The 23,397-nt window shown below is 35.6% G+C and overlaps 5 protein-coding genes across 5 annotated transcripts; 1 reads left to right on the top strand and 4 right to left on the bottom strand.

Annotated features, from left to right (window-relative positions):
- Positions 1-69: 69 nt before the first annotated feature.
- LOC18017008 (ankyrin repeat-containing protein BDA1) lies at positions 70-2,032 on the bottom strand. Its single transcript, XM_006401490.1, has 3 exons — positions 1,720-2,032; positions 1,285-1,568; positions 70-783 (listed from the first exon to the last, which is right to left on the bottom strand). Exons 1-3 carry the CDS (start codon positions 2,030-2,032, stop codon positions 70-72), a joined length of 1,311 nt encoding a protein of 436 aa, XP_006401553.1.
- Positions 2,033-3,130: 1,098 nt separating this feature from the next.
- Positions 3,131-4,988, bottom strand: LOC18017007 (ankyrin repeat-containing protein BDA1). The gene is given in 4 exon segments (XM_006401489.2): positions 3,131-3,958; positions 4,147-4,430; positions 4,589-4,755; positions 4,757-4,988. Coding segments are annotated over 4 exon segments (1,305 nt in total). The 5' UTR covers positions 4,900-4,988; the 3' UTR covers positions 3,131-3,247.
- Positions 4,989-8,170: 3,182 nt separating this feature from the next.
- LOC18017006 lies at positions 8,171-10,094 on the bottom strand. Its single transcript, XM_006401488.2, has 2 exons — positions 9,214-10,094; positions 8,171-8,901 (listed from the first exon to the last, which is right to left on the bottom strand). Exons 1-2 carry the CDS (start codon positions 10,025-10,027, stop codon positions 8,252-8,254), a joined length of 1,464 nt encoding a protein of 487 aa, XP_006401551.1. The 5' UTR covers positions 10,028-10,094; the 3' UTR covers positions 8,171-8,251.
- A 5,465-nt stretch (positions 10,095-15,559) lies between these two features.
- Positions 15,560-16,709, top strand: LOC18017005 (histone H2A.6). The gene is made up of 2 exons (XM_006401487.2): positions 15,560-15,862; positions 16,300-16,709. The coding sequence occupies exons 1-2, from the start codon at positions 15,566-15,568 to the stop codon at positions 16,501-16,503; spliced, it is 501 nt and encodes a 166-aa protein (XP_006401550.1). The 5' UTR covers positions 15,560-15,565; the 3' UTR covers positions 16,504-16,709.
- A 102-nt stretch (positions 16,710-16,811) lies between these two features.
- On the bottom strand, positions 16,812-22,144 carry LOC18017049 (formin-like protein 5). Its single transcript, XM_006401486.2, has 6 exons — positions 21,437-22,144; positions 19,547-20,159; positions 18,849-19,464; positions 18,555-18,751; positions 18,219-18,454; positions 16,812-18,029 (listed from the first exon to the last, which is right to left on the bottom strand). Exons 1-6 carry the CDS (start codon positions 21,608-21,610, stop codon positions 17,172-17,174), a joined length of 2,694 nt encoding a protein of 897 aa, XP_006401549.1. The 5' UTR covers positions 21,611-22,144; the 3' UTR covers positions 16,812-17,171.
- Between the last annotated feature and the right edge of the window lie 1,253 nt (positions 22,145-23,397).

The following is a 23,397-nucleotide window of genomic DNA, read 5'->3' as shown; positions in this document are numbered from 1 at the left end:
ATGGAATAACAAATCTCAAAAGTTTTTCAAGAAACGACAGAGATTCTACAAACACCTCAAATTAAAAGTCTAAACATTAGTCTTGAAGCCTTTGGAAATCAGCTCAGTTTTGGGTTTTGGTACCTTCTTCTGCGTATTGCGCTTCCACCTCACGTAGAACACAAGTAGATAAACGAGAAATCCGAGTGTAACCATCATATAGATATTAACGAAGAAGGAAAGGAGCACTGTACCCTTGAGATTATACTTCATGTAAACCGAGATTGCATAAGAGCAGACGAGAGGCACCGTGATGAATATATACCACCAAGTATACGCTTTACCAACTGGTAAGAGTATAAACGTCAAGGCAATAGACAAGAAAAATGCTGTAGTGTTGAATCCCCATAATAGCACGATCTTGGATAGGAGGAAGTCAATGCCATCTTTGTTGTCACTTTTTTCTTTATCTTCTGGTTGTGATGCGGTCTGATAAGTAGCTGTGATTATCAAAGCTGTTATTACAAGAAGAGAGTTTCGTGTTCCGTCTGACATGCTGCTCCTGTAACGTGCGATTCCCGTTGAGCAATATTCCTTGAAAGTGACCGGCGTTCTCAGGAAGACAGACATTGTCTTTACCTTGGTTAGAGATTCCCCGGTCTTACCACCGGATTTTTGTATGATTTTCTCTGTATTTTTGTTCATGTGAGATCCATTGGCTCGTAAGACATCAAGTGCTGTCTTACCACTTTTGTTCTTGATGTTCCGGTTCAATGACATGCAGTTTAACAGCTGTTTTATTGCCTGTATATATAGATGTTTCAGGACAAACCATTCATTTATTAGACATCTCTAATATATAGTTCAAAGAAGATGATATATCACTAAAAAATAACATATGATAAATTCCTACAAAAATTCTTACAAGAAAACATGATAAATTTCTACAAGAAAACATGGAAAATATTTTACCAATTATTTACGGAATTATAACAAAATATACAAATGGTAGGAAATTGGTAGAATTTCTTTTTACGTATGTGAACGTACTAGATCATTTTTTACGTAATTCATGTAAGGTTAATGACATACAATATTATGTGTGATAATGGTTTGCTAGAACAAATTTTTAAGATCTAATTGTATTTTAGGCATATTACGAATAGCATGTGATTCTATTAACAAATGAAATAAGCTCAAATCTTTAATTAAGTCATTGAACTAAACACCTATGATAAAATTGACAAAAGTTAGAGTGTGACTTTGCAGACAGTTTCAATCTTCAAAAACATAAAAAGAACATACCTTGTGATTATTCTCGTATGCCGCTAGGTGCAAGGCCGTGTTGCCTTCTCGGTCGCATTTGTTCAAGACGTGAGTCTCGGTGGATAAAGCATCACTTTCACGCATTCTCTGCATCCACCCTGTGAGAACTTTGAGCTCTTCGTATTTTTTGTTCATAACAACGATGTGTAAAGCAGTTTCTCCATTTACATTCGCATCTCTAATGCTTTCAGGACATGCCAGAAGAAACTCTGTAAGAAGATTGACGTCACCTTTCTTTGCCACAAGATGCAAAGGTGTCATACCTGTCGTCGTTATGAGAAAGAACAAAACTCACTCATCAAGTTACCTTTTATATTTTATATGTTTCAAATATGGGATTTTTAAACCTAATAAAAACATTAGGAAAAGAATCACACAGAAAAAAAAGGAGTTACGATTTTTAACTATAAATACCTCCTCTTCCAAGAATACGAACAAGAGTGGGATCAAACTTGACTAGCTCTAGTGCTAACTCAGCTTGGTGGTTTTCGACAGCGAGATGTAACGGACTAAACCCATCCTCGTTTAGTTTCTTGGCAAAAGATGGCTTTAGAATCATCAGTTCCATGGCCAAATCTGTCTTCCCAGTAGACGAAGCTTCATGGAGAGGTGTGTGGATGAAAGGTAACACGTCAACGATTTGAAGAATGCATGGATCTTTCTGAATAAGAGAATATAAAGCATCAACGCTACCCGATTGAGTAACCAAAACCAATCTTGGATCCATACACTTACAAAGAAAGAAATATATTATTTGTAAGGTCCAATGTAAGAAGAAACGACTCCACGCATTTTCTTTATATATATTTTTTTACAGTCTTAGTATTGAGTCTATTGACTTAATTAACCACCAATTAATTTTGTCAGTTTTAGAATAAGAAACAAACTATGGGCTGCTTCTAAAAGAAGAACAAAGGCCGGTTTCTGAAAGTAAAAGACAAAGGCGGCTTCTCACCTAAAGTAAAATCAGTGAATCAACGCTAGGATATAAATAATTGACTTAACACAATAACACTCTTAAAAAACATTTTCAGCTTAAAAGTGAGAACTCGGAATCTTATGTAGTTATTTATTTTTTAATGAAGACCATTGCAAACATAAAATAAAGCTACTAATAAAACTGGAATACAACTTTATTGGTTAAGCAGAAACGAGTCCAACCATTTTCTTTATATCTTTATATAGTTTTTTTTTACATTGACTTAATAATCACCAATTATATTGGTCAGTTTTAGAAGAAAAAAACAAATGGTGGGCTGCTTCTAAAAAAAAACAAAGGCCGGTTTCTAAAAGTAAAAGAAAAAGGCGGCTTCTCACCTAACGTTTAATCAGTGAATCAACGCAAGGATATAAAATAATTGACTTAAGGCTCTTAAAAAACATTTTCAGTTTAAAAGTGAGAACTCCGATTCTTATGTAGTTATGTTTTTTTTAATCAAGACCATTGCAAACATAAAATGAAGCTAATGATAAAACTGGAATACAACTTTATTGGTTATGAAATTTCACCGAGTTTAAGCTTGTGTTCTTAAAGGATCAGACATAGCAATCAGACCAGTTGAACTAGCCAATTCACGGGTCAGGAAGAAAAAAAAGTCAAACCCCCAAAACCAGCACTTTTATCGAACCGGCCAGTTCACCGGTCATACATAAACCATTAATTTCCTCTTCATTGCACTTTTGATTTATAGACTAATTAATGGACCTTTGTGCTTGATGGTGAATCCTCTTTAAGGTAAAGTGTATAAGTTTCTGCCACATAAAACACCTTTTTCGCTTCCTCTAGTAAGCTTAGGTTGAACTTTAATCATGTAAGTTATTCATAAGATAGAATCTTAAACAGTATATTACAAAAGGAGTCCACGTACAAAGCTATGGAATTTTTCAATATCAATCCTCAAAGTTTTACAATGAACAAAGAATCTACAAACGCTTCAAATGGCTAAACCATGGTCTTTGAGTCTTCGGAAACCAGCTCGCTTTTGTGTCTTGGTACTTTGTTCTGCATAGTCCGCTTCCACTTCACGTACAATACAAGTACATATATGAGAAATCCGAATACAACCATCAGATACATGATTAAGAATGCTAATAAGAATGGTAGTGGGAGCATATACTTCAGATACACCGAAATTGCGTAAGAGCAAACGAGAGGCGCCGAGATGAAGATATACCACCAAGTGTATGCTCTACCAACTGGTAAGAGTATAAACGTCAAGGCAATAGCCAAGAGAAAGGCTATAGTATTGAGTCCCCATAGTAGCACTATCTTTAATATGATTTCTATGAAAGATAGTTTGTCTTCTATGTCTTGATCTTCTTGTGGTTGGGCTGCGGTCTGATAAGTAGCTGTGATTATCAAAGCTGTTATTACTAGAAGAGCGTTCCTTGTTCCATCTGACATGCGACTCCTGTAGCGTGCCATTCCCGTGGAGCAATATTCCTTGAAAGTGACCGGTTTTCTTAGGAAGACAGACGTTTTCTTAACTTTGGATAGAGAAACCGCGCTCCTACCACCCGCTTTCTGTATGATTTTCTCCGTATCTATGTTCATGTGACGTCCATTGGCTCGTAAGAGATCAAGAGCTGTCATACCACCTTTGTTCTGGATGTTGCGGTTCAGTGACATGCATTTCAACAGCTGTTTTACTGCCTGTATAATATACAGATATGCAGAACAACATAATTCAAAGAAGACGAGTGTGTGAATTTTAAGGTCTAATAGTATCTGACTACCTCGGATTACATAGCAAATATACTAGTATGATAGTAACAATGGTTTCGGATCAACCGCTTAAATACCCTATAGGATAAAAGTCTATAGAAAGGGTAAGAACATGCCTGGTGATCATTCTTGTATGCCGCTAAGTGCAAGGCCGTGTTGCCTTCACGGTCACGTTTGTTCAGGACGTGAATCTCGGTGGATGAAGCATCACTTTTGCGCATTCTTTGCATCCACCCTCTCAGAACTTTGAGCTCTTCATATCTATCGTTCATAACAACGATGTGTAAAGCAGTTTCTCCATTTACATTCGCATCTCCAATGCTCTCAGGACATACCAGGAGAAACTCTGTAAGAAGATCGACATCACCTTTTTTTGCCACAAGATGCAATGGTGTCATACCTGTCCTTACGAGTTAAAAAAAAAAACAAAAAATATTTAAATATCTCAATAAGAAGTAACTAATTTTATGTTATATGTTTCAAAAAAAATTTGTTCTAAACCTAATAAAAAACAAAAATTCAGAGAACAAACAAGAACTAAGAATTTGAAGCAAATACCTCCTCTACCACAAATACGAACAAGACTGGGATCAAACTTGACTAACTCTAGTGCTAACTCAACTTGGTGATTTTCTACAGCGAGATGCAATGGAGTAAACCCATCCGCGTTTAGTTTCTTAGCAAAAGATGGCATTAGAATCATCAGTTCCATCGCCAAATCTATCCCCAATAGACGAAGCTTCATGGAGAGGTGTGTGGATGAAAGGTAAAACAGCGACGTTTTGAAGAATGCATGGATCCTTTTGAAGAAGAGAATATAAAGAATCAACACTACCCGATCGAGTAACCAAAACCAATCTTGGATCCATTCTTGCAAACAAAGAAAAAATAATTTGAAGGACCAATTTAAGAAGAAACTAGTCGAAGCATAGTCCTTACTCCTTACATTAAGTTTATTGGGGTTTAGTTACATGATTTTTCTGAGTATTGAGTCTATTGACTTAATCGTCACCACTCATCTTGGTCATCAATAATTGAGTCACCGCTAGGTTACAAAATAGTTGACTTAGACTGCCCAATAATATAAAAATCCGTGTCCATCTTTCATTCTTCACCCCAATAAAAATAATTTCTAACCTGCTTACTGAATTATTCATGAGAATTGGGGATTTTATTTATTTATTTATTTATTTATTTCTAATTAACTACCGTTGCGAAGATTATGAAATTTCATCAAATGTACTCTTCTTGCTTCTCTATATTGCTATCACGCAATGTGATCTCATACACATTGGAATTAGTTTTTATTTTTATTTTTTGTGTGTGTTATAAAGCATAAATAGACGGGTTTAGGTCCCTTTTCACTACCAAATTTTGGTAGATGAATAATTATATCAAAGATCCGAATATGGCGACATAAATTGTTGTCGAGTGAGACGTCATGTGATATGATCCACCCCTACGTACTTAGGTTGAATAATTTGTGTTCTTATTCTTAAATCGCTGAATCCACTAGAATGGAATTATCAAATCCAAAAACTGAACCAAGTAGTTGTTTCATCAAAATATTGGTCGAAATCATGAATCGGTTCTAGTATAGGTACTATAGTGTCGGATCTTTCATATGAGATTTGGCTTAAGAAGAGCTTAATTATTGAACAATAAAAAGCCGATCTAAACTATAAAAGCCCAAATATAAATAAGCCTAGTGCCGGATATAATCACTTGAAGTGGAAGTATAATCAATTCTACACAATGATCCGATATAATGACACGTTTAACAATTCATCATTTGAATAAAATATTTTCTATTCTAATAGATTCGAAGAATCGATGGATTGGGAAATCACCTCCACACAGAGATACGCATATCTGGTTTGGAGACTCATCATGAAACTGTCAACAACAATGTTAAAGAGCTCAAATCTGACATGATAACACTCAAAGACAACATGGTGGAGCTGAAGAATGACTTTAAGGCAGATATGATTGACCAAAGAGCTACACTAAATGCAATCTTAAAGTATTTCAGTGTTAATACCACTACTCTCCAACCTTCGGTTCCTGTTACTACTGACCCTTCTCCTACTACCCAAGCAAAATAGTCTAACTTAGATTAGTGGTATGCTAATTTAAATTAAAGTTTGCATCTTTTGTAAGACTTTTTAACTTTATAAATCTTTTGCTAGTGTATGATTAGATCTTTTGTATAACCTGTATGATATTGGAATTTCAAATTCAAGATACCAGGTTTTATTTTTTTAGATTTTTCTTTTGCCTAATTTAAGATTAACCATGTAAGGGAATGTGATATTTTTGTAGTTTTAGAGCTTAGCCACGAAATTAAAAGTCACAAACATAGTCACGACAATTGGCTAGTCAATTAGCCACGTTTTAGTCATATGAATATCGTGGCAATTTTAGCCACACAATAACAACGAAGTAAACACTCTATATAGCCACATCGATCGTTGTGTGGCTTTTTCGTGACTAAATCAGCTACGAAATAACTTTGTCTAAATCGTGATTAAATAGACACGAAAAGCCATAAAAAAAACTAGTCACGATCCTATAGACACGATTTATTTTCGTGTATAATCACGAAAATTAGATCTTAGCCACGAAATATTCAGTGGCTATACGATATTTTTTTACCAGTGTAATTAAGTTACGATGAAGAAATATATCTTAAAGAGAAACTACATATTACATCAGATTTTTAGTCATCATTCCTCCACTATTGTATATGGAACATATATACGTACTTCGACATGAGCGTATATATAGTTGAGTAGTTGTAAGCGGATAATGTTCTCGTCATTATATAAAAGATCCGAAAATGACGACATAGATTGTTGTCGAGTGGAGAGAATTAATACAAGGTATTGTACATATATATATTTCAATTGTCAATGAGACGTCATGAGGTATGATCCCACCGTAACTTCGGTTGAAATAGATAGACTGTCCATATCACGACTCGTTTGTCAATTGTCATTCGTTCCAAATACATACGATATTTATACGTACATGTATACACTTAGATACATATATCTGCAATGCCACATTTTCCATATTTTCCATATTTGTCATTTTGTAATTCTTTTTTGTCAACAAACAAATAACTGATGAAAAGAAATATTGATTAAATCAAAATATACATCACAAATATTTTGCGGAGCCTAAGATAGTATGATATATAACTAACTATTTATAACGTCGATCGACTTTATATTTCTTTTCAAAATTCGAAATTTCAAGATTTGAAACTTGGATTATTATTGGGCTCGCAGATTCTGATTTTTTTTTCCTTTTTCTCAGCGGATATTGATGAGTGGGTGGCTTATGCAGATATATCTATTAAAAGCTCCAAAATAAATTTTTGCATGGGATAGAATTTTGTCGTTACCTTTGAAGTGAGCTTGTCTCGCTGACATTATGGACCATTTCTTTCATTCGTTTTAACAAAATGCCTAATTATCATTAATGTAGTTTTTTTGTTCTTGTTTGCCATGTTAGTTTTTAGCTAGTATATAAAACCGGATGTGCGTAATCTATGAGACTAGGACTAAAAGAGCTTGGCTCCAGAAAGAAAAATTGAAGCAAAAGAAAACGAAATTGTTTTTGGGTCGTCTGACAATATATGAATATGTAAATCCATTGTACTACGTATACAAATACAATGGATCATTTCGAACAAAAAAAAATACAATGGATCATCAATGTTGTATTAATGATATGTACATAACTAATAGGAGTATGTAAGAAAATATGTTAAAATTATCAAAACACTTAAACAACATAAATGCATATCGAAAGTTAACAAAATACGCAAACATTCATGTTCCTAAAAGTTTTATCGTCGATAAAAACAAAATTTTCTCTTGTTACTTCTTTTTCAAGAACTTTTTACTGAATGAAATTTGGCATTTAGTTGCACTTTTACCAACAGGCGGCCCGTGAAACAAAATTCTCGTTCTGACAACACTTTCGTCATCTATCTCTCTAGCTAACCACTGATTTTTTTGGCTCTCTCCATTTAAGATAGTTAATTAAAAATCCAGTAATAAACTTGTCAATAAAAAAAAAAACATATCCCAAATGTAATTTGCAAAGAAAATTTAAAATTCAAAAATTTAAAGACCTAGATTCCAGATTCTATTGATTTCAATTCTCATTAAATAGATACACAAATTTATCAACAAATTGTTTTTAAAAAATTTAGCTTTTGCAGATTACCACAAAGCAAGGAAGCAAAGCTCTTGGATTAAGCAAATAAAGCTCCTCCACATTAGTATACAACCCAACTTTCCCGGCCAAAGAATCAAACCCACTCATCAACCCATTCATCTCCTCCACATTCTCCACCGGCCGATGAACTCTTCCGGCTATAACCCGACACACAATCAACACTTTCCTCACCGTCCGATCATCTCCATTTTGATCTCCACCGTTGACCACGATCGACTCAAACGCTCTACCGCTCGTCGACGCCGTGAAAACCCCTATCCCGTTATTCTTCTCCCGTTTCGCCGAGAACCCGTTCCTTATAATCCGGCAGACGCAGCATTTCTCCGCCGTGCAGATACTCGTCGACCCGTTTATCCCTAAACCGCAAGCGACGGTGGTTCCGTGGAATCTGAGCAGCTCGTTCCCGTCGGCGAGACATCTCGGGTGCTTCTTCTGGAGTTTGCTCGCTCTGATCTTCACCGTCTCTCTGTATTCCTCGAACCTTGCTAGCGTTTTCTGCATATTGTGCACTTTCAAGACTCGATCGATTCTTCCACATTGATTCTCTGATTTTAACCAGCTCGTTCTGCAGATTATCTCCACGATTTTCCTCGAGGAGTCGCCTTCTACGAGCTCCGTCACTGTAATTTGATAAAGCTGAGAACTTTAAGACCTAATTGCATAATTAAAAACCCGAAATTTAGGGGAAAATTTGCTAAATTTGAACACTTTCTCGCTTTGAAACTCTAATTGCATGATTTGAATTGTGAAATTCGACCTTTTACGAGGAAATTTTATGATAAAGGTGAGATTTTTAAAGCCTACGATGATGAAATTCGAAATTTGGAGAAAACTTTGTTTTTTTTTTTTCAAAAGTTGAAAACTTTATGTATTTCTGAAACTCAAATTGCACAATTTTCAATGGTGAAAGTTTCGGAATTTGAAATGTTTACCGGCGTGTTTAGAGAGATGATGAGCTTCTGCAGCTTCGAGTTTATTGAACTGTTCACCACATTTATGGCAAGAAACAGAGGAATTGCCTCCACCATTAACGGCGGAGTCTCTGTTTATCTCCAAAGAAACTCTCCTGTTTGTGTGAAACCCTAACCCTTCTCCTCCTCCTCCTCTTCCTTCTCTCTCCGACAAGGCAAACGAACCCTTCCTCGCCGTCGTTTGACTCCGGTAAGAAGCGGAATGATTCAGATAATGCATCGGCGTTCCCGGCCTCAACATCCCAACAAAAGTCGTCGACCGACCATTTCCTCCTCCTCCGCCGCCGCCGCCGCCGCCGCCACCGCCTGATTCCGTTGCTCCGGCCGGTGAAGCCATGTCTCCGACGCCGGTGATCTTAAGCTCGCAAGTGGAGTTGCTTAGTATAACCTCGTGAGTGATGGGATTGAGAAACTCGTTGCTTCCAATAGAACGAGGACTACTTATCGGCGGTTTCTCGAAATGACGTTTGCTTCCATGGATTACGTCTTTGAGATTCGCTATCGACCTTGAACATCCCGATAATCCACCGCCGCATCCGCCGGCGACGATGCCGGGGTTGACGCCGGAGATTCTCTTGGTGGAGATTGATGAGAGCTGTTTTGTGGATTTGGGGTCGTGGACATCGGATGGTTCGGATTTACAGTGGAGAGATTTCTTGAGTGAGAACCAAACAGTTGGGATGTTGTTCTTGTTCTTTGGATTAATCGTTTTGTTGTTGTTGTCTCTTTGAAGCTTCTTCTTCTTCTTTTGGCTTCTTGTGCTTGAATCGTCCATTGTTGTTGTAAATCTCCCTTTCTCTCTCTCTATCTTCTTCTGAGATTTTTGGGTTTTTTTGGAAGTGATATTTTGATTTTTTCAAAAAAAAATAATAATAAGGAAGGAGAAGTAGGCAAGTGAATATGTTTTTTTCTTGTCTTAGGAAAGATACAGTTGATTTTATTAAATGAGGTAGTGCTTTTTTTTTTTTCTTTTCAACTCAATTAAATGAGAGATAAAAAAAATAAAAATCAGAGGTTAAATAATAAAAAATAATAGTAGGCATGTACGTGCATATGAAAACTAAAAGAGGTCTATAATGTCTCAACTCACCGATGTAATAACACGAGAGAATGTTTCCTTCATTTACTATTTTGCGACTGTAAGTGTAAAAACTATTGATTCACAACATGTTCATGTCTATGAATCACGATCAGGAAATAGTATTCTCATTTTGTTTTTAGTTTTTGACTATATATAGTAGACTCATTTTATACATTTAAAAATATATTCACTCTAGATTAGCTAAATATTCCTAATTACATGAACCTGCATTTGATACACACTAAATTTCATGAAGTTGCTGCATTAATTAATAGCAGTTAATATTATTCATATCTTCTTTTAAGTCTAGTACTAGTATAGTACTCAAAGTAATAACTATAAATCGTAATTAACTTGCAATAATTTTGTTTCCAAAAGATACATCCACGATCTTTTCCCCTTAGTTACTGTCTAGAGAGGATCTTGCGTTTTTATCACACTTCCAACACTTAATTACAGTAATTAATACGAACGTCACTAAATGAGATTGTGTGTGGGCAGGTTCACATTAAATTCTTGCTTTCTACGATTTAACTGTAAGATTCTACGGATTAGCCCACGGTTAATCGTCAAAGTACCGAAATAAACAAATGTAATATTTGATTAATCCAAATCCAGTCCAACATTGACAGAGTTGATTCTAATAGACTATAGATGATTCTATTATGTTGAAATTTTTTATTCGGGCTAAAACTATGTAGTCACTTACTATTCGTGGATAAGTTGAACCAGGAGCAGTAGTTCTACTAATCAATAGTAGCATAGACTATAGGAACTTAATTTGAAATAAATTGAAAAGGAACATTGAATTTAACTCACTTCTTTCCGCTAGCATCTGTCAATTCACTATTAAAAGTCCAGAGGAGCAAATGGAGCACTCTGACAATTCTTGGATGGATAGTAATCAATATAGTATTAAAATTTACTATATTTCATTTTCAATACACTATAGAACCTTGTCACTCTTAAGACCTTAATACCTTATCAATCTAGTTAGTAAATAACAAAGACTAAGTACGTGATTCGTGCTTACATGAAACTAAAACCGCAACAATATACCAATAATAGTATTTACATCGTAATGCATGTCAAGATGGAGAAGTACAATAACATTTTGTTAAGGATCAAAATAATTTTTATAGGAAGTTATTTTGTTAAACTTTCAAAAGTGCATTTAATATTTGTTTGTAGATATCGCAAGGGGTAGATGAGGAAGGGGGTGAAAGTAGGTGTGGGTGTCGTTATAGCATTATTGAATTCAAAAGGACGACATTAAATTAGAAATTGAATTTTGAAGCATATTGATAGATTTGTCCTTCTGGGTTTCCCAAAATTTGCTCTAAACCCTAACCAACAGGACCATCATTTCGACCACACCACATTGACTGGTCTGTTCCAATCTTCGATATCTTATGACTTAGATTAATTAATGTTGCTGAAATAGAACATGTGAACTATTTCTCTGATTTTTTTTTTTATAGAACGAGGAGATCACAAATCGAACTCATCATGCTAATCCACAAAACATGTGAAAAATATCAGATATAAAAATCATACATTTTTATATAATTTAATTAAAACTTCCACACTAACGAATCGTACATACTGTCTATATACTAAAACTTCTTATATTTTTCATATTTTGTTTAATTAAACATATTTCTAGAATGATGCCTAATGTTTTTAATAATTCAACGTTAATTTTAAATGACTAATAACTCATCAACGTAATATAGTGATCAAGCTGTATACACTAATCATGATTCAAAATGTCACAGTGGTGATGTACTGTACACCAAATTTTGAAAACACTTCATAGAAATAACATCTCAGCCACACAACAAATAAGAGTTTTTTTTTTCTTGTTTGTCAAACACAACAAATAAGAATTACCTGGTATTCATATTGTTGGTTGTTTCATAAAATTCTTTAAGTTTTATTATGGGTATTTATCAAAAGTTGATTGAAGCTTTTTTCAATGCATAAGTTCTGGCGCCAAGGACTTGGTTGCCAACTTACAGCTTACAAGTTACATTGTATGAGATTATCGTGGGCCTACAATTGGATACAATATCACACACATAACAATATTTTAGACCCATACTCGGCCCGTTAATTTCTAATATCCAAGGGAATATCCAGCCCATAATATATCCAAGGAATATAAATTGACATTATTCTGCCTAAAAATTTTGGAAATTCCCTCGTTTTATGATATGTAGTTTGGTTTAATGGCTATAATGCTATAAATTGAAAAAAAATAATCTGCTGTGCCATAAACAAGTTTGTGTGTCATAATATATATGTAATTCATATTTTACCCTTAATAAAATTTTTTGTGGCATTCCTGAATTTAATAAAAAATAATTGATTTTATTTAAATTGAAATTAATAATTTAAAACGAAATTAATTTTTTCAAAAAAAATTCTCATTTTTTTTTTCTGTTTCTTCTTCTTCGCCGTCAAACCCTCGCCTCTCATTCTGAAAATCACCAAATCTGAAAACCACCAAATCTCATTCTCGCCGTCAAACCCTCGCCTCTCCTCCTCTTCTTCATCCTCTGTAATCACTTTATTGTTTTTATCTCCTCTCTCCACCACCATTGTTGAAGTTTCAAACCTATTTAGGTTTTTGTTTAGAGATTTGGGAATTTTACAATATAGGGATTGAATTTCTCAAAATTGCTTATTTGGTATGTTAATCGGGTTAGTAACCTAGTTTATGTGATGATTAGGTCTTTGCATATATAATTTATCAAATATAGTTGTTGAATCGTAGTGATTCTTAGGTAGAAAATCCGAGTTCATCACCAAATTTGCAGAAGAGGACAACTGGTACAAATGGTACAACTAAGAGATAAGAGGACAGCTAGTACAATTAGTACAACTATGAGATAGATGACAACTGGTACAAATAGGTATAACTAAGACAACTTAAATAATTGGTGATTGAAAATTCTTTTATTATAATTGAAAATCGGGTTGGTAACCTAGTTTTATATGACGATTAAGTATTTGCATGAATAATTTCTTAAATATAGTCGTTGAATTGTAGTGATTCTTAGGTAAAGTATAATTATATCTGAGTTCATCTCCAAATCTGCAGAGGAAGACAACTAGTACAATTAGGTACAACCATGTACAAAAATTGACAGTGCACATAAGTGCACATGTTATTTTGATGGATAGTGACACTTAGGTAAGTCAATCAAATCTAGAGGATTTCATTTTTGGCGGAGGATACTTTCTAGATGGACATAAACAAGGTACAATTGGACACATATGTGCAACTATATGCAATTCTTTCATTATAAAATAATAGTGATAAACTATAAATATAGAAAGCAAACATTCACTTAAAAAATGTAAAAATTTTGTAAACTATAAGGAATAAAATTAAAAAGATGAATAACATGAAATTTATCATTTTTCTAATACATATTATTGGTTTCACATCCAACACCCCTTATGATACAAAGAAGACTTTGATAATGTTAACAATCTTATGATGGAAAAGAGCCAAAATTATGATTTTGCATAAATTGTTTATGAAAATATTGTAAATGGACTACAATAGTCAAAAATTATGTGGACAACTACAAAATAATAATTTATATCAAGGGACAACTGGAAAAAAATACTAAAATTGTCAAAGGACAACTATGAAGAATTTTGGACAACTGGACAACTGAGTACAACTATGTATAAAATTGACGGCGCACGTGGTACTTTGAATGCGCACGTGTCTCTTTTTGTCGGCGCACGTACGTCTATGACTGACAACATAGTTGTACCTAGTTGTCCAGTTGTCCAAAATTTGTAATAGTTGTCCTTTGATCGATTTTGTAGTTTTTTCAGTTGTCCTCCGATATAAATTATTATGTTCTAGTTGTCCACAATAATTTCGAACATTATATAGCAGCCCCAGGTGTTTTGCGTTATTATTTTTCTATTTCTTATATTTTTGCACAGACGCTTGTATAAGATGGATAATATTGCCAAAGACTTCCTTATAACATAAGGGCTATTTCAAGTGAAACCAAAAATATTTGGTTCTTTAAACAAACTAAAGTTTTATTTTCTTCCTTCTAGTATAGACGTGAAAAGATTCAGTTTTTAGGGTATGAGTTGTATTGGTTTTTAAGTAAATAATTTTAGAATTTTTTTTAAACACTACAATTAAAATATAGTTGTCCCAAGTTGCACCTAGTTGTCCTGGAGAAATTCATAGCGTAATTGTACCTAGTTGCACCTAATTGCCCTGGAGAAATTCATTAGTAATTGCACTGAGTTTCATCTAGTTGCCCTGGAGAAATTAAAAATAGTAATGCTAGAAATCAAAGTAATCCAAGAAATTCAAAATACAAATAACTCCAAAATAAATAGTAATACAATAAATCAAAGAAATCCAAAAAATCAAAGAAATCTAAAAAATACAAACTCGGATTTTCTACCTAAGAAGAACTACGATTCAACAACTATATTTGATAAATTATCTATGCAAAGACATAATCATCACATAAACTGGGTTACCAACCCGATTTACATATGAAACAAGCAATTTTGACAAATTCAATCTCTAAATTGTAAAATCTCCAAATTTTCAAACAAAAACTTAACTGGGTTTTGAATCTTCAATAATGGTGATGGGGAGAGGAGATAAACACAGAAACTGATTGCAGAGGATGAGTAAGCAAGGGTTTGATGATGAAGATGAGATTTTGGTGGTTTTTAAAATCTGTCGATGTTTTAAGGGTTTAGGAGAATAAGAAAAAAGGAATATTAAGAAAATTAAAGAAAATTAATTAAAAGAATTAAAAGAAATTACTGGAGAAGAGAAAAAAAATTTAAATAATTAATAAATGAAAAATAAAATGGGTTATTGGGTGGGTTGAATTCGGGTGGATATTACCCTAGTTTTTTTGTTAATATCTCGAATATGAGGAGAATAGAAGAATTTCTAGGGTTAATCTCGTTAAAAAAAAATTGAAAAAAAATTAATTATTAGAGTGATAGCATTTTTGCCTGTTTTTTAGCTAGCTTTTCAGCCGAGCGCTCTATGTAGTTTATGTACGAGTTCAAAAGAAACTACAAAAAAAAGTCAAGCGGTGCGAGAAAAACCTTCAAATCTTAACCTTTGATTTGATAGAAATCGACGGTTTAAAAGATTCGATCCGCGTAGTCTATTCTTATTGGTCAATAACTTATATAACTTCATATATAAAACTTACGATGTTCATTTCTCTCCCTCAATCCTTGTTACTTCGTCAAGAGAATTTTGCAATTTTGTTCCTTTTCTTTCCAGAAATTCTCGCTGGAAAAGCTCCTTGGTTGTTGAAAATGGCAGGTCGTGGAAAAACTCTTGGATCCGGTGCGGCGAAGAAAGCCACATCTCGGAGCAGCAAGGCTGGGCTTCAATTCCCGGTTGGTCGTATCGCTCGATTCCTCAAAGCCGGAAAATACGCCGAACGTGTCGGAGCTGGTGCTCCGGTTTATCTCGCCGCCGTCCTTGAGTATCTAGCCGCCGAGGTGAATATACCTTCCCTCTCTTTCTCATCCCGATGCCTAATTTTGTTGGTTCCGTCTCTGTTTTCGTATGATTGGTTTTTCGTGATCTCTGGCCAAATCTAGGGTTCTTAAATTTTACGAAAATGACATTCGACATTGGGATATTTCAAGTAATTTATCCGTAATTGGCAACTTTTGCTTAGTTTCTCCAACACATTCTCAAGTTTGGTTTGAAATCGGTGTTTTGATTGATTTGTTTTGGTGTCATTGATTTTGAACTGGTATTTAAATTTAGGGTTCTTGAGCATCTTCATGCATCTCAATTTGGTAGAAAGTAATTTTGTTTTGTAAAATTTCTCAATTTGGGTGGTTTGATCCTATGGGTTTTCCAGAATTAGATGTGTCTAATTAATCGTGGCTTCGTTGAGACTGAAACGTGTCTGCTCAATCTCTCTTAGGTTCTTGAACTCGCTGGAAACGCAGCAAGAGACAACAAGAAGACCCGTATTGTTCCTCGTCACATCCAGCTCGCCGTGAGAAACGATGAGGAGCTAAGCAAGCTTCTTGGAGAAGTGACTATTGCCAATGGAGGAGTGATGCCTAATATCCACGCTCTCCTTCTTCCCAAGAAGTCTGGACCCTCAAAGCCTCAGGAAGATTAGATCTTAACACAAGATATAGAAGAAAACACGTCTCTCTTCTTTCCTTTTGTTTCGCTTCAGATCAAATAACTAATAACTACTAGCTAGAATCATTTTGTTTCCTTTGCCTTTCAGTTGCTTAGGTCTTTGTCTCTTTCTATTGTTTATGGATGTCTTGTTTCAGTTTGTGTGAATATATGAAAGGATTTTACCAAATGAGAACAAAAGTGTCTTGGAATCATGGTTCTAAAACAAGGTTCCACAAACCAGTGAGTGCATAGAGCCTCTTTCGCCCTCAAGAAACTCTAGCAAAAGTTGGTCTTGTTCTGTTTGGAAATTAAAATGAATGTATAATTTAATTGATAGTAATGTTACAAAAATAAACACAAAAGGAATACTCTTCTATGGCAAACAAGATTCAAGAAGAAGAAATGAAAAAGTGTGTTTCTAAGACTAAAGATGACAATGTCAGTACAAGCTAAAGATTGTGACGTCAACGACTCTCCATAGCTTTTACCACAAAAGGGCCTCTCTGATTGTTCATCTGATTATCAGTGACTAAAACCTGACATCTCTGCGAGTTAATGCCATTCCACTCCCAGCAGAAAAAAAGATCATAAGAAGCTCAGAGCAAAACCGCAGAGGATTTGTACTAACAAGTGACAAAACCCGAGATTCTGTTTTTTTGTTTAGTCTGAATCTGAACTAGACTGATCCATGCGTCTCTCTGTAATAGCTGGAAACAGCTTCTGTCTAGGATCTAATGAAGGCGGTTGTCTTGGAGTTTCAGAAGAAGCTGAGGCTGTTGAACCCTGTTTTCTTGCCACTCTTATCTGTTTTCCTCGTGCTTCTCTAACTTCTTTGCAGGACTTATCTAAGATTATCAAGAAATCGCGCACAATCACAAACAAACGCAGTCCTTCGTCTTTTCCTGCTTTTCCATGGAAATAGTCTCCTGTACTTTTCACCAGAGCCATTATTCTCTTCTCTTCCCCGAGAATCGACATGATGCTTCCTTCAGCATTTTGGATAAAATCTTCAAGAGCTTCACGAAACCCACTTTCCTCTCCTGAACTCTTCATCTCTGAGTTGACAAAGTCTCGAGCTTTCGACAAAGCGTGACCCATTTTAAGAACAGTCCCTGTTAAACTATCAGCATCGATGTTTGCAGATTTCTTCACATGTTCAAGCTCACTGCTCAAGCCTGAAACTTTTTCAAGTCCAAGATTGCGGTAATTCTCTTCCATCTCCTCGGAGGTTTCCTCTGCCATTAGATCCTCTGTTTTGACACTAGAGAAGCTTTGGCTTTCTCTGATAGTACGCGCAGCTCTCCTACCTTCAGTCCTAATTATCTCTTGAACAACAAAATGGAGGAGGGTTGTTTTCCCATCAGTTCCCTTCACGTCTGCTAATTTCAAAAGAGTGTCCAGCTTGAAAGCTTGAGCACCACCCCTAAATGTACCATCATTCATTCGGTTTCCGGTCTTTAGAACCGCCTCTAAGAGCTTGAGGAACAGCCGACTTCCCCTAAGTTCTTTACAAGCAACCTTCCATATACACCAAAGAAGATGCATTTAGAACAGAGAAGAAGCAAAAGGAAGCGTAATATCAACAAGAAGTGGAAAAAGAGAGAAATTCTTGAGAAAAATTAACGAAACTTTCAGAAACAGCCGACTTCCCTTATGTTCTGTTTTTCTTTTCAGAACATAGGTTTTGCTAAAGATTACCAAACGTACCTCCAATGTCTGAAATGATTCTTTTACGAAGGCCATTTCTTCATAGAGTGTACACATAAATAGAAGTGCCTCTAGACGCTTGAAAGCAAAAGGGATATCAACTACTGCTTTCAAGAATCGTTCAGCTGATCCCAGTTGAGCTATTTCACCACAGTATAATCTAAGCTTTAGTTCCTCTTCCGGTGTTGGTGCCATCTTCAACAGGGTCTGAATGAATTCTACAGGAAGCTCATTTCCTGATTCAACGAGGATTATGTTAGAGAACACATTCGAGAATACCACCTATACTTAAATTGTTTCTGTTCCACAAAGGGGAAAAGAAAGAAAAAGGTTTACCTTCACGAAGTGCATCACACACTTCTTCAGTTGTCGCATTCAAAGCACGCAAGAGAATCGATAGATTTTGCCCTTTCTTTGGTTCAAGAATCTGAACAAACTGAGGTGTATTTTGTCCAGAGGATCCCTTCTTGTCGTTTTTATTCTTGTCTGCTGCTGCATATCCAAATAGCGACTCTATCATCTCTTCATTGAACCTGGAAAAGCATCACAAATAAGTTCTATTCAGTAACTGTGCCAAAGTTATAAACTTTAAGAGGAACTAAAAGCTAAAACTCCAAAGCTAAGACTTACTGGAAGGATCCTGATCTTATATCGTTCCAAACCATTGAATGCTCTGGATTTGCTTGCACTTTATCCCAGAAAAATGGCTTCAGCTTTGTTTTGGGAGCATCATCATCTGATGACTTTGCTGGCCCAGAAGACGGTCGAGGAGCTTTCGGACCCAGGCTCATCGGTGGAGGTGGACGTGGTCCCTTTGGTCCAGGAGGAGGTGGTGGTTTAGGCCCTCCAGAACCAGCAGGAGGAGCTGGAGGAGGTGGTCGTGGAGGACCAGCAGAAGATGGCATTGGCGGTGCTGGAGCTGGCGGTGGAGGAGGAGAAGCCTTATTTGAGGATACCTTAAGAAATTTGGGTGGTTCTGGTGGAAGAGGCTCCACTTTTCCAGAAGGAGGCTTCCCTGAAAGTGCAGAAGCTGTTCTTCCAGGTGGAGGCTTCAAAGGCGGAATCCCATGTTTGCTAATACTATTATTATGGACCCCTTCGTGTGACAGCCTTTCTTCTAACGAATCCGAATTGTCAGAATTACTTCCATCGAAAGACGACATCTTTCCTTGGTTTGAGTAAATGTTAAAGGACTGATGACCCAGTTTTTCTTTTTTGACAGAACCACCATAGTTGATGGAGGAACCTGAGAATACAAAAAGTATTATTGTTTTTATATACTCAAGATGTTAGATTGGTATATCGTGAGAAAGTGGAGACATTATTACCAACAGAGTAATCGCTACTGCTTAAACTCAGAAGAGGCCGTTCATCGTTTTTCCTGCCTCCTGAACCATTTCCACAAACCCTGGTGCAACATAAGAAGAACAATGCAGCCAACAAAAACGTTGAAACAGCAGTCACAACAACCGCAATGATGATTGTTTTCTGATGGTCCTCTTTTCTTTTCGCAGGTGAAACAGGTCCAGAAGTTGAATTTCTAGAACCGTTTTTCCCAGCACGAGGAGGAGGGGATCTTGACGGTGGGACAAACGAACTCCGCGGAGATGGAGATCTTGATCGAGTAGGTGGGCCTCGACTACGCTTAGGAGGACGGGAAGGGGAAGGGGAAGGAGAAAGGGAAGAGACAGGTCTAGAAGCTAGATTTCTCCTCGGAGTATCAAGCATAGATGCCAAAAGCTCGAGATACTTGAGTTTATAACCATTCAACTTTCCTTGTTCTTGGATACAATCAAGAAGCGTCTGCTTCAGATGGGAATGCTTCAAACCAAATAGCTCCTGATTATCCTTTGATCCTGGGAAACATAAATTGAATACTGCGACAGCTTCCTTTACACAATCTGTTTCTTGCCAACAACGCTGCGCCCATGATGTTTCTACCTGTCAAACATTGTACAGAAGACAAGAGACAAACAACTTTATAAGCCACACAAAAGAATATATTCAGCATATCATCATTAACTAAGAGACAGCCAACTGTAAATCCAAGCATGATTGCGAATGACGTATCCAGACTATTTTGTAAGAAGTATATAAGCGTTCTGGAATAATCTTAATCTTCTTATAGGGAGCATGAATCAAAACCAAAAATGCAATCTTAGCATATAAAACCTAAACACATTTCAGCAGGAAACAGGCTATAACTCATATCTGGATAAAGTCTACAAGATCTTTTAAATTATACATACTAGCTACCAAAAAAAATGAATAGCGTAGTTACATATGGAGAATCAGAAACTGAGGCTTGAAACTATTGTACAAGAAAGAGCCTGGGCCCGTGTTGGAAAGAGTCGACATTTACGTGCCGAATGTGATGGAGGAAAGTGGCACATGCTACAGATAATTTTTGACTTACCTCCAATCACATTGGGCACGTAAAGCTCAACTCTTTCCAACACAGTTCGAGACCGACTATTAGAAAGAAAAAAACTAAGGAAATACAAGAGACATGACTCTTGCTCCATTCGGTTTCAATCAAAACCGAATTTTTAGCTTGTGTTTGATTGCTATCAGAATATCCCTACTGCTCTTGCAAGAGCTTATTATATAGAAAAACTCATGACTAACAGATTTGGAAAACTCTCATCAATGCCTTTTATTCTCTCACAATCAATTATTCATCAGTCAACCCAAATCTCTTACTTTCCATATTTTTAGCTTGTGAGTGATTGCTATCAGAATCAGACACTTCAAGCTACAAACCTAGAGGTTTCGTTCAATTTGATACAAACTTAACAGACGATAAAAATGTCTTCATACAAACGAAAAAAACCAAAGATAGTGACGAGCATGGACTGAAAACAATGGCAGCAATATTACATGACTGACACAGATTCGAAAACCACAGGCTTTCTTCTATAGGCAGGATACAGTAATGATCTTGATTTTCTTTCTCAGACTATCTAGATTCCTCCAAGGAATACGAACCAAAACCATAAAAGAAAATGCAATCTTAGTCCATAAAACCGGACTTTAAGCAAGAAACAGGCAACTGTCCTTCAAATCTCGCCTTCAAAATATACTACAGAGTAATAGAGCTATAGAATCTCCTAGCTTATACAATTTTAAACCCTCACAGATAAATCCATCAGATATGACAGTAAGTTATGATGCAAAATAGAATCATACAAGCTTGAAATGCAAAAGACGATATTTACCATTTGCTCATTGACCTGCCCTGTTGATGGAGCCTTGAAATGACTAAGAAAAGCCTCATCTTTTTCTGAATTCCCATCCAATGTTATCACCAAGAACCCAGAAAGCAGAGTCAACCAGACAACCAAACAAGCCCAATTATGATAACACATTCCTCCTCGAATCATTCCAAGCATATCTATTGCTTCTCATTTCATCAGATACTCCAAAAGAATCCAACAACAACGGCGTAATCAAAAGGCTAATATGCTTTTAAATCAAATCACCCAATAAATAGTACAGCTTTCTTTTTTTTGTTAATGTAGACCCTTTTGCTGAAATTTGATCAAGATCGAAACTTTAACAGAAACAATCAACAACCCTGATCGAAATTCTAGAATTTTGGAGCTGACTTCGATGCAATTTCCCTGAAAGACCAATTCAATAAAGCTTCAACATTTGCCTCCAGATCAATACACGTTGCGAGAAAACAAGAGACAGCACAAAAGCGAAAGAGTTGGTGCTAATGATTGCGGCCAGATCCAATTTGACAATAAGCTCAATGCGATTGTCGTCGGTGCGCTCAACCAAACCAATATTTTGACCAGGGAGACCAAAAAAGTTTCAACCTTTTTTTTCCGAGAAAAGTCGACGAGAAAAATTCGCGGAGAAATTAGCTCTCAAGGTTCATACAAAATTCTCCTAAGCATTTTCGTTCATTTTCTTTGTCAGAATTGTCCCTATTTTTTCCTCAAAACTCAAGCACGCGAGGATTACGCAGAGTTATTAATATATTGGATAATTTGTTTTCTTTTTCGTGATTTAATATCTCAAGGTAAGAAAAAAAGTAAATACATATTGAGTCATAGATATTAGTCTTATTAGATGATAATAATTAAATGCCACATGATTTTCTTACATACTTTCACGAATATTTATCTATTATCTTAAACATTGTAAGTAAAATTCTAGTAACTCGGAACAAATTATTTTAATTAACCATTTCCAAAGCCTTTTTCTAATTCATGATTATAATTTTTTGGAACTAAAGGCTTTCAAAAGTTGTTTTTTCTAATTTATACGTTGTAAGTTGTGTAACTAATGATGATTAGGACTTAGTGGAAAGAAAAATATCCAAAGATTAACGCGTGACACAATTTTCATAAACTCTGATGACAAATATTATATTCTTCAACCATTTTGAAGATATGACGAGAAATGCATTAATGCATGCATGAATGATGCTGATGCATGGACCTTCTCTCATCGGTAGTCAAATTTATATAGGGAAAGCAAAGAGTTAAGATTAAAATAAATAAAGACTGATACAAATTGTCTCGAATCTCGATTTACTTGTCATCGCTGTTGAGTTTGTGCCACTACTGACTGTATTTACGCTATCCTTTCATTTTTCCTATTTCAATTCATATTTTTGGTTGTAAGAGTAATTTGTAGATTCATTCAGAAACCAATCTTTTTCCATTTATCATTGGAACCGGGACACTCAATTCAAATGCATAAATTGAATGAGTTTGCATACACTTATTTACTAAGGGAACCTTTGGCCGCCAAAGTTCACTAATATTGCGGTGGGGAGAATGCACGTAGAGAATATATAACACTACAAGAATGAGGGGCTTTTCCGTCAAATTATTTACGACGATTTTTAGTCGTCGTAAATTTACGAACGACATTACGTCGTATTTACGACGATCAAAAATTTCATCGTAAATTCGACGTAAAAAATGACCCTCGTAAAATCGTCGTAATGTTACGACGATATTACGACGAATGAAGAACAAATTTTATTTCGTCGTAATATTGTCGTAATATTTAACATTGATAATACGACTAATTGTCCTCTATCTTGTAATTGACGTAAAATCAATGTAAATGTGATGTAAATTTTATTTCGACGTAAATTTGATGTAAATATGCAATGGTAATATGTTGGTAACCAAACAAAAAAATCTATATATACCCT

This window comes from Eutrema salsugineum, unplaced genomic scaffold (genome assembly GCF_000478725.1).
Source record: "Eutrema salsugineum unplaced genomic scaffold, Eutsalg1_0 scaffold_2, whole genome shotgun sequence".
Classification (NCBI taxonomy): Eukaryota; Viridiplantae; Streptophyta; class Magnoliopsida; order Brassicales; family Brassicaceae; genus Eutrema; species Eutrema salsugineum.
Note: the sequence above shows the minus strand (reverse complement) of the source record. Positions and strands in the feature narration are given on the sequence as shown.

Excerpts from the sequence above, each read along its gene's own strand:
- LOC18017008 (XM_006401490.1), bottom strand. The coding sequence starts at position 2,032 with ATGGATCCAAGATTGGTTTTGGTTACTCAATCGGGTAGCGTTGATGCT. Across the intron at positions 1,569-1,719 it reads TCGTATTCTTGGAAGAGGAG|GTATGACACCTTTGCATCTT; the intron begins GTATTTATAGTT and ends TAACGACGACAG. Across the intron at positions 784-1,284 it reads CATACGAGAATAATCACAAG|GCAATAAAACAGCTGTTAAA; the intron begins GTATGTTCTTTT and ends CTATATATACAG.
- LOC18017006 (XM_006401488.2), bottom strand. The coding sequence starts at position 10,027 with ATGGACGATTCAAGCACAAGAAGCCAAAAGAAGAAGAAGAAGCTTCAA. Across the intron at positions 8,902-9,213 it reads TCATCTCTCTAAACACGCCG|TGACGGAGCTCGTAGAAGGC; the intron begins GTAAACATTTCA and ends ATCAAATTACAG.
- LOC18017005 (XM_006401487.2), top strand. The coding sequence starts at position 15,566 with ATGTTCATTTCTCTCCCTCAATCCTTGTTACTTCGTCAAGAGAATTTT. Across the intron at positions 15,863-16,299 it reads TTGAGTATCTAGCCGCCGAG|GTTCTTGAACTCGCTGGAAA; the intron begins GTGAATATACCT and ends AATCTCTCTTAG.
- LOC18017049 (XM_006401486.2), bottom strand. The coding sequence starts at position 21,610 with ATGCTTGGAATGATTCGAGGAGGAATGTGTTATCATAATTGGGCTTGT. Across the intron at positions 20,160-21,436 it reads GGCAGGTCAATGAGCAAATG|GTAGAAACATCATGGGCGCA; the intron begins GTAAATATCGTC and ends AATGTTTGACAG. Across the intron at positions 18,752-18,848 it reads ATAAGATCAGGATCCTTCCA|GTTCAATGAAGAGATGATAG; the intron begins GTAAGTCTTAGC and ends ATGCTTTTCCAG.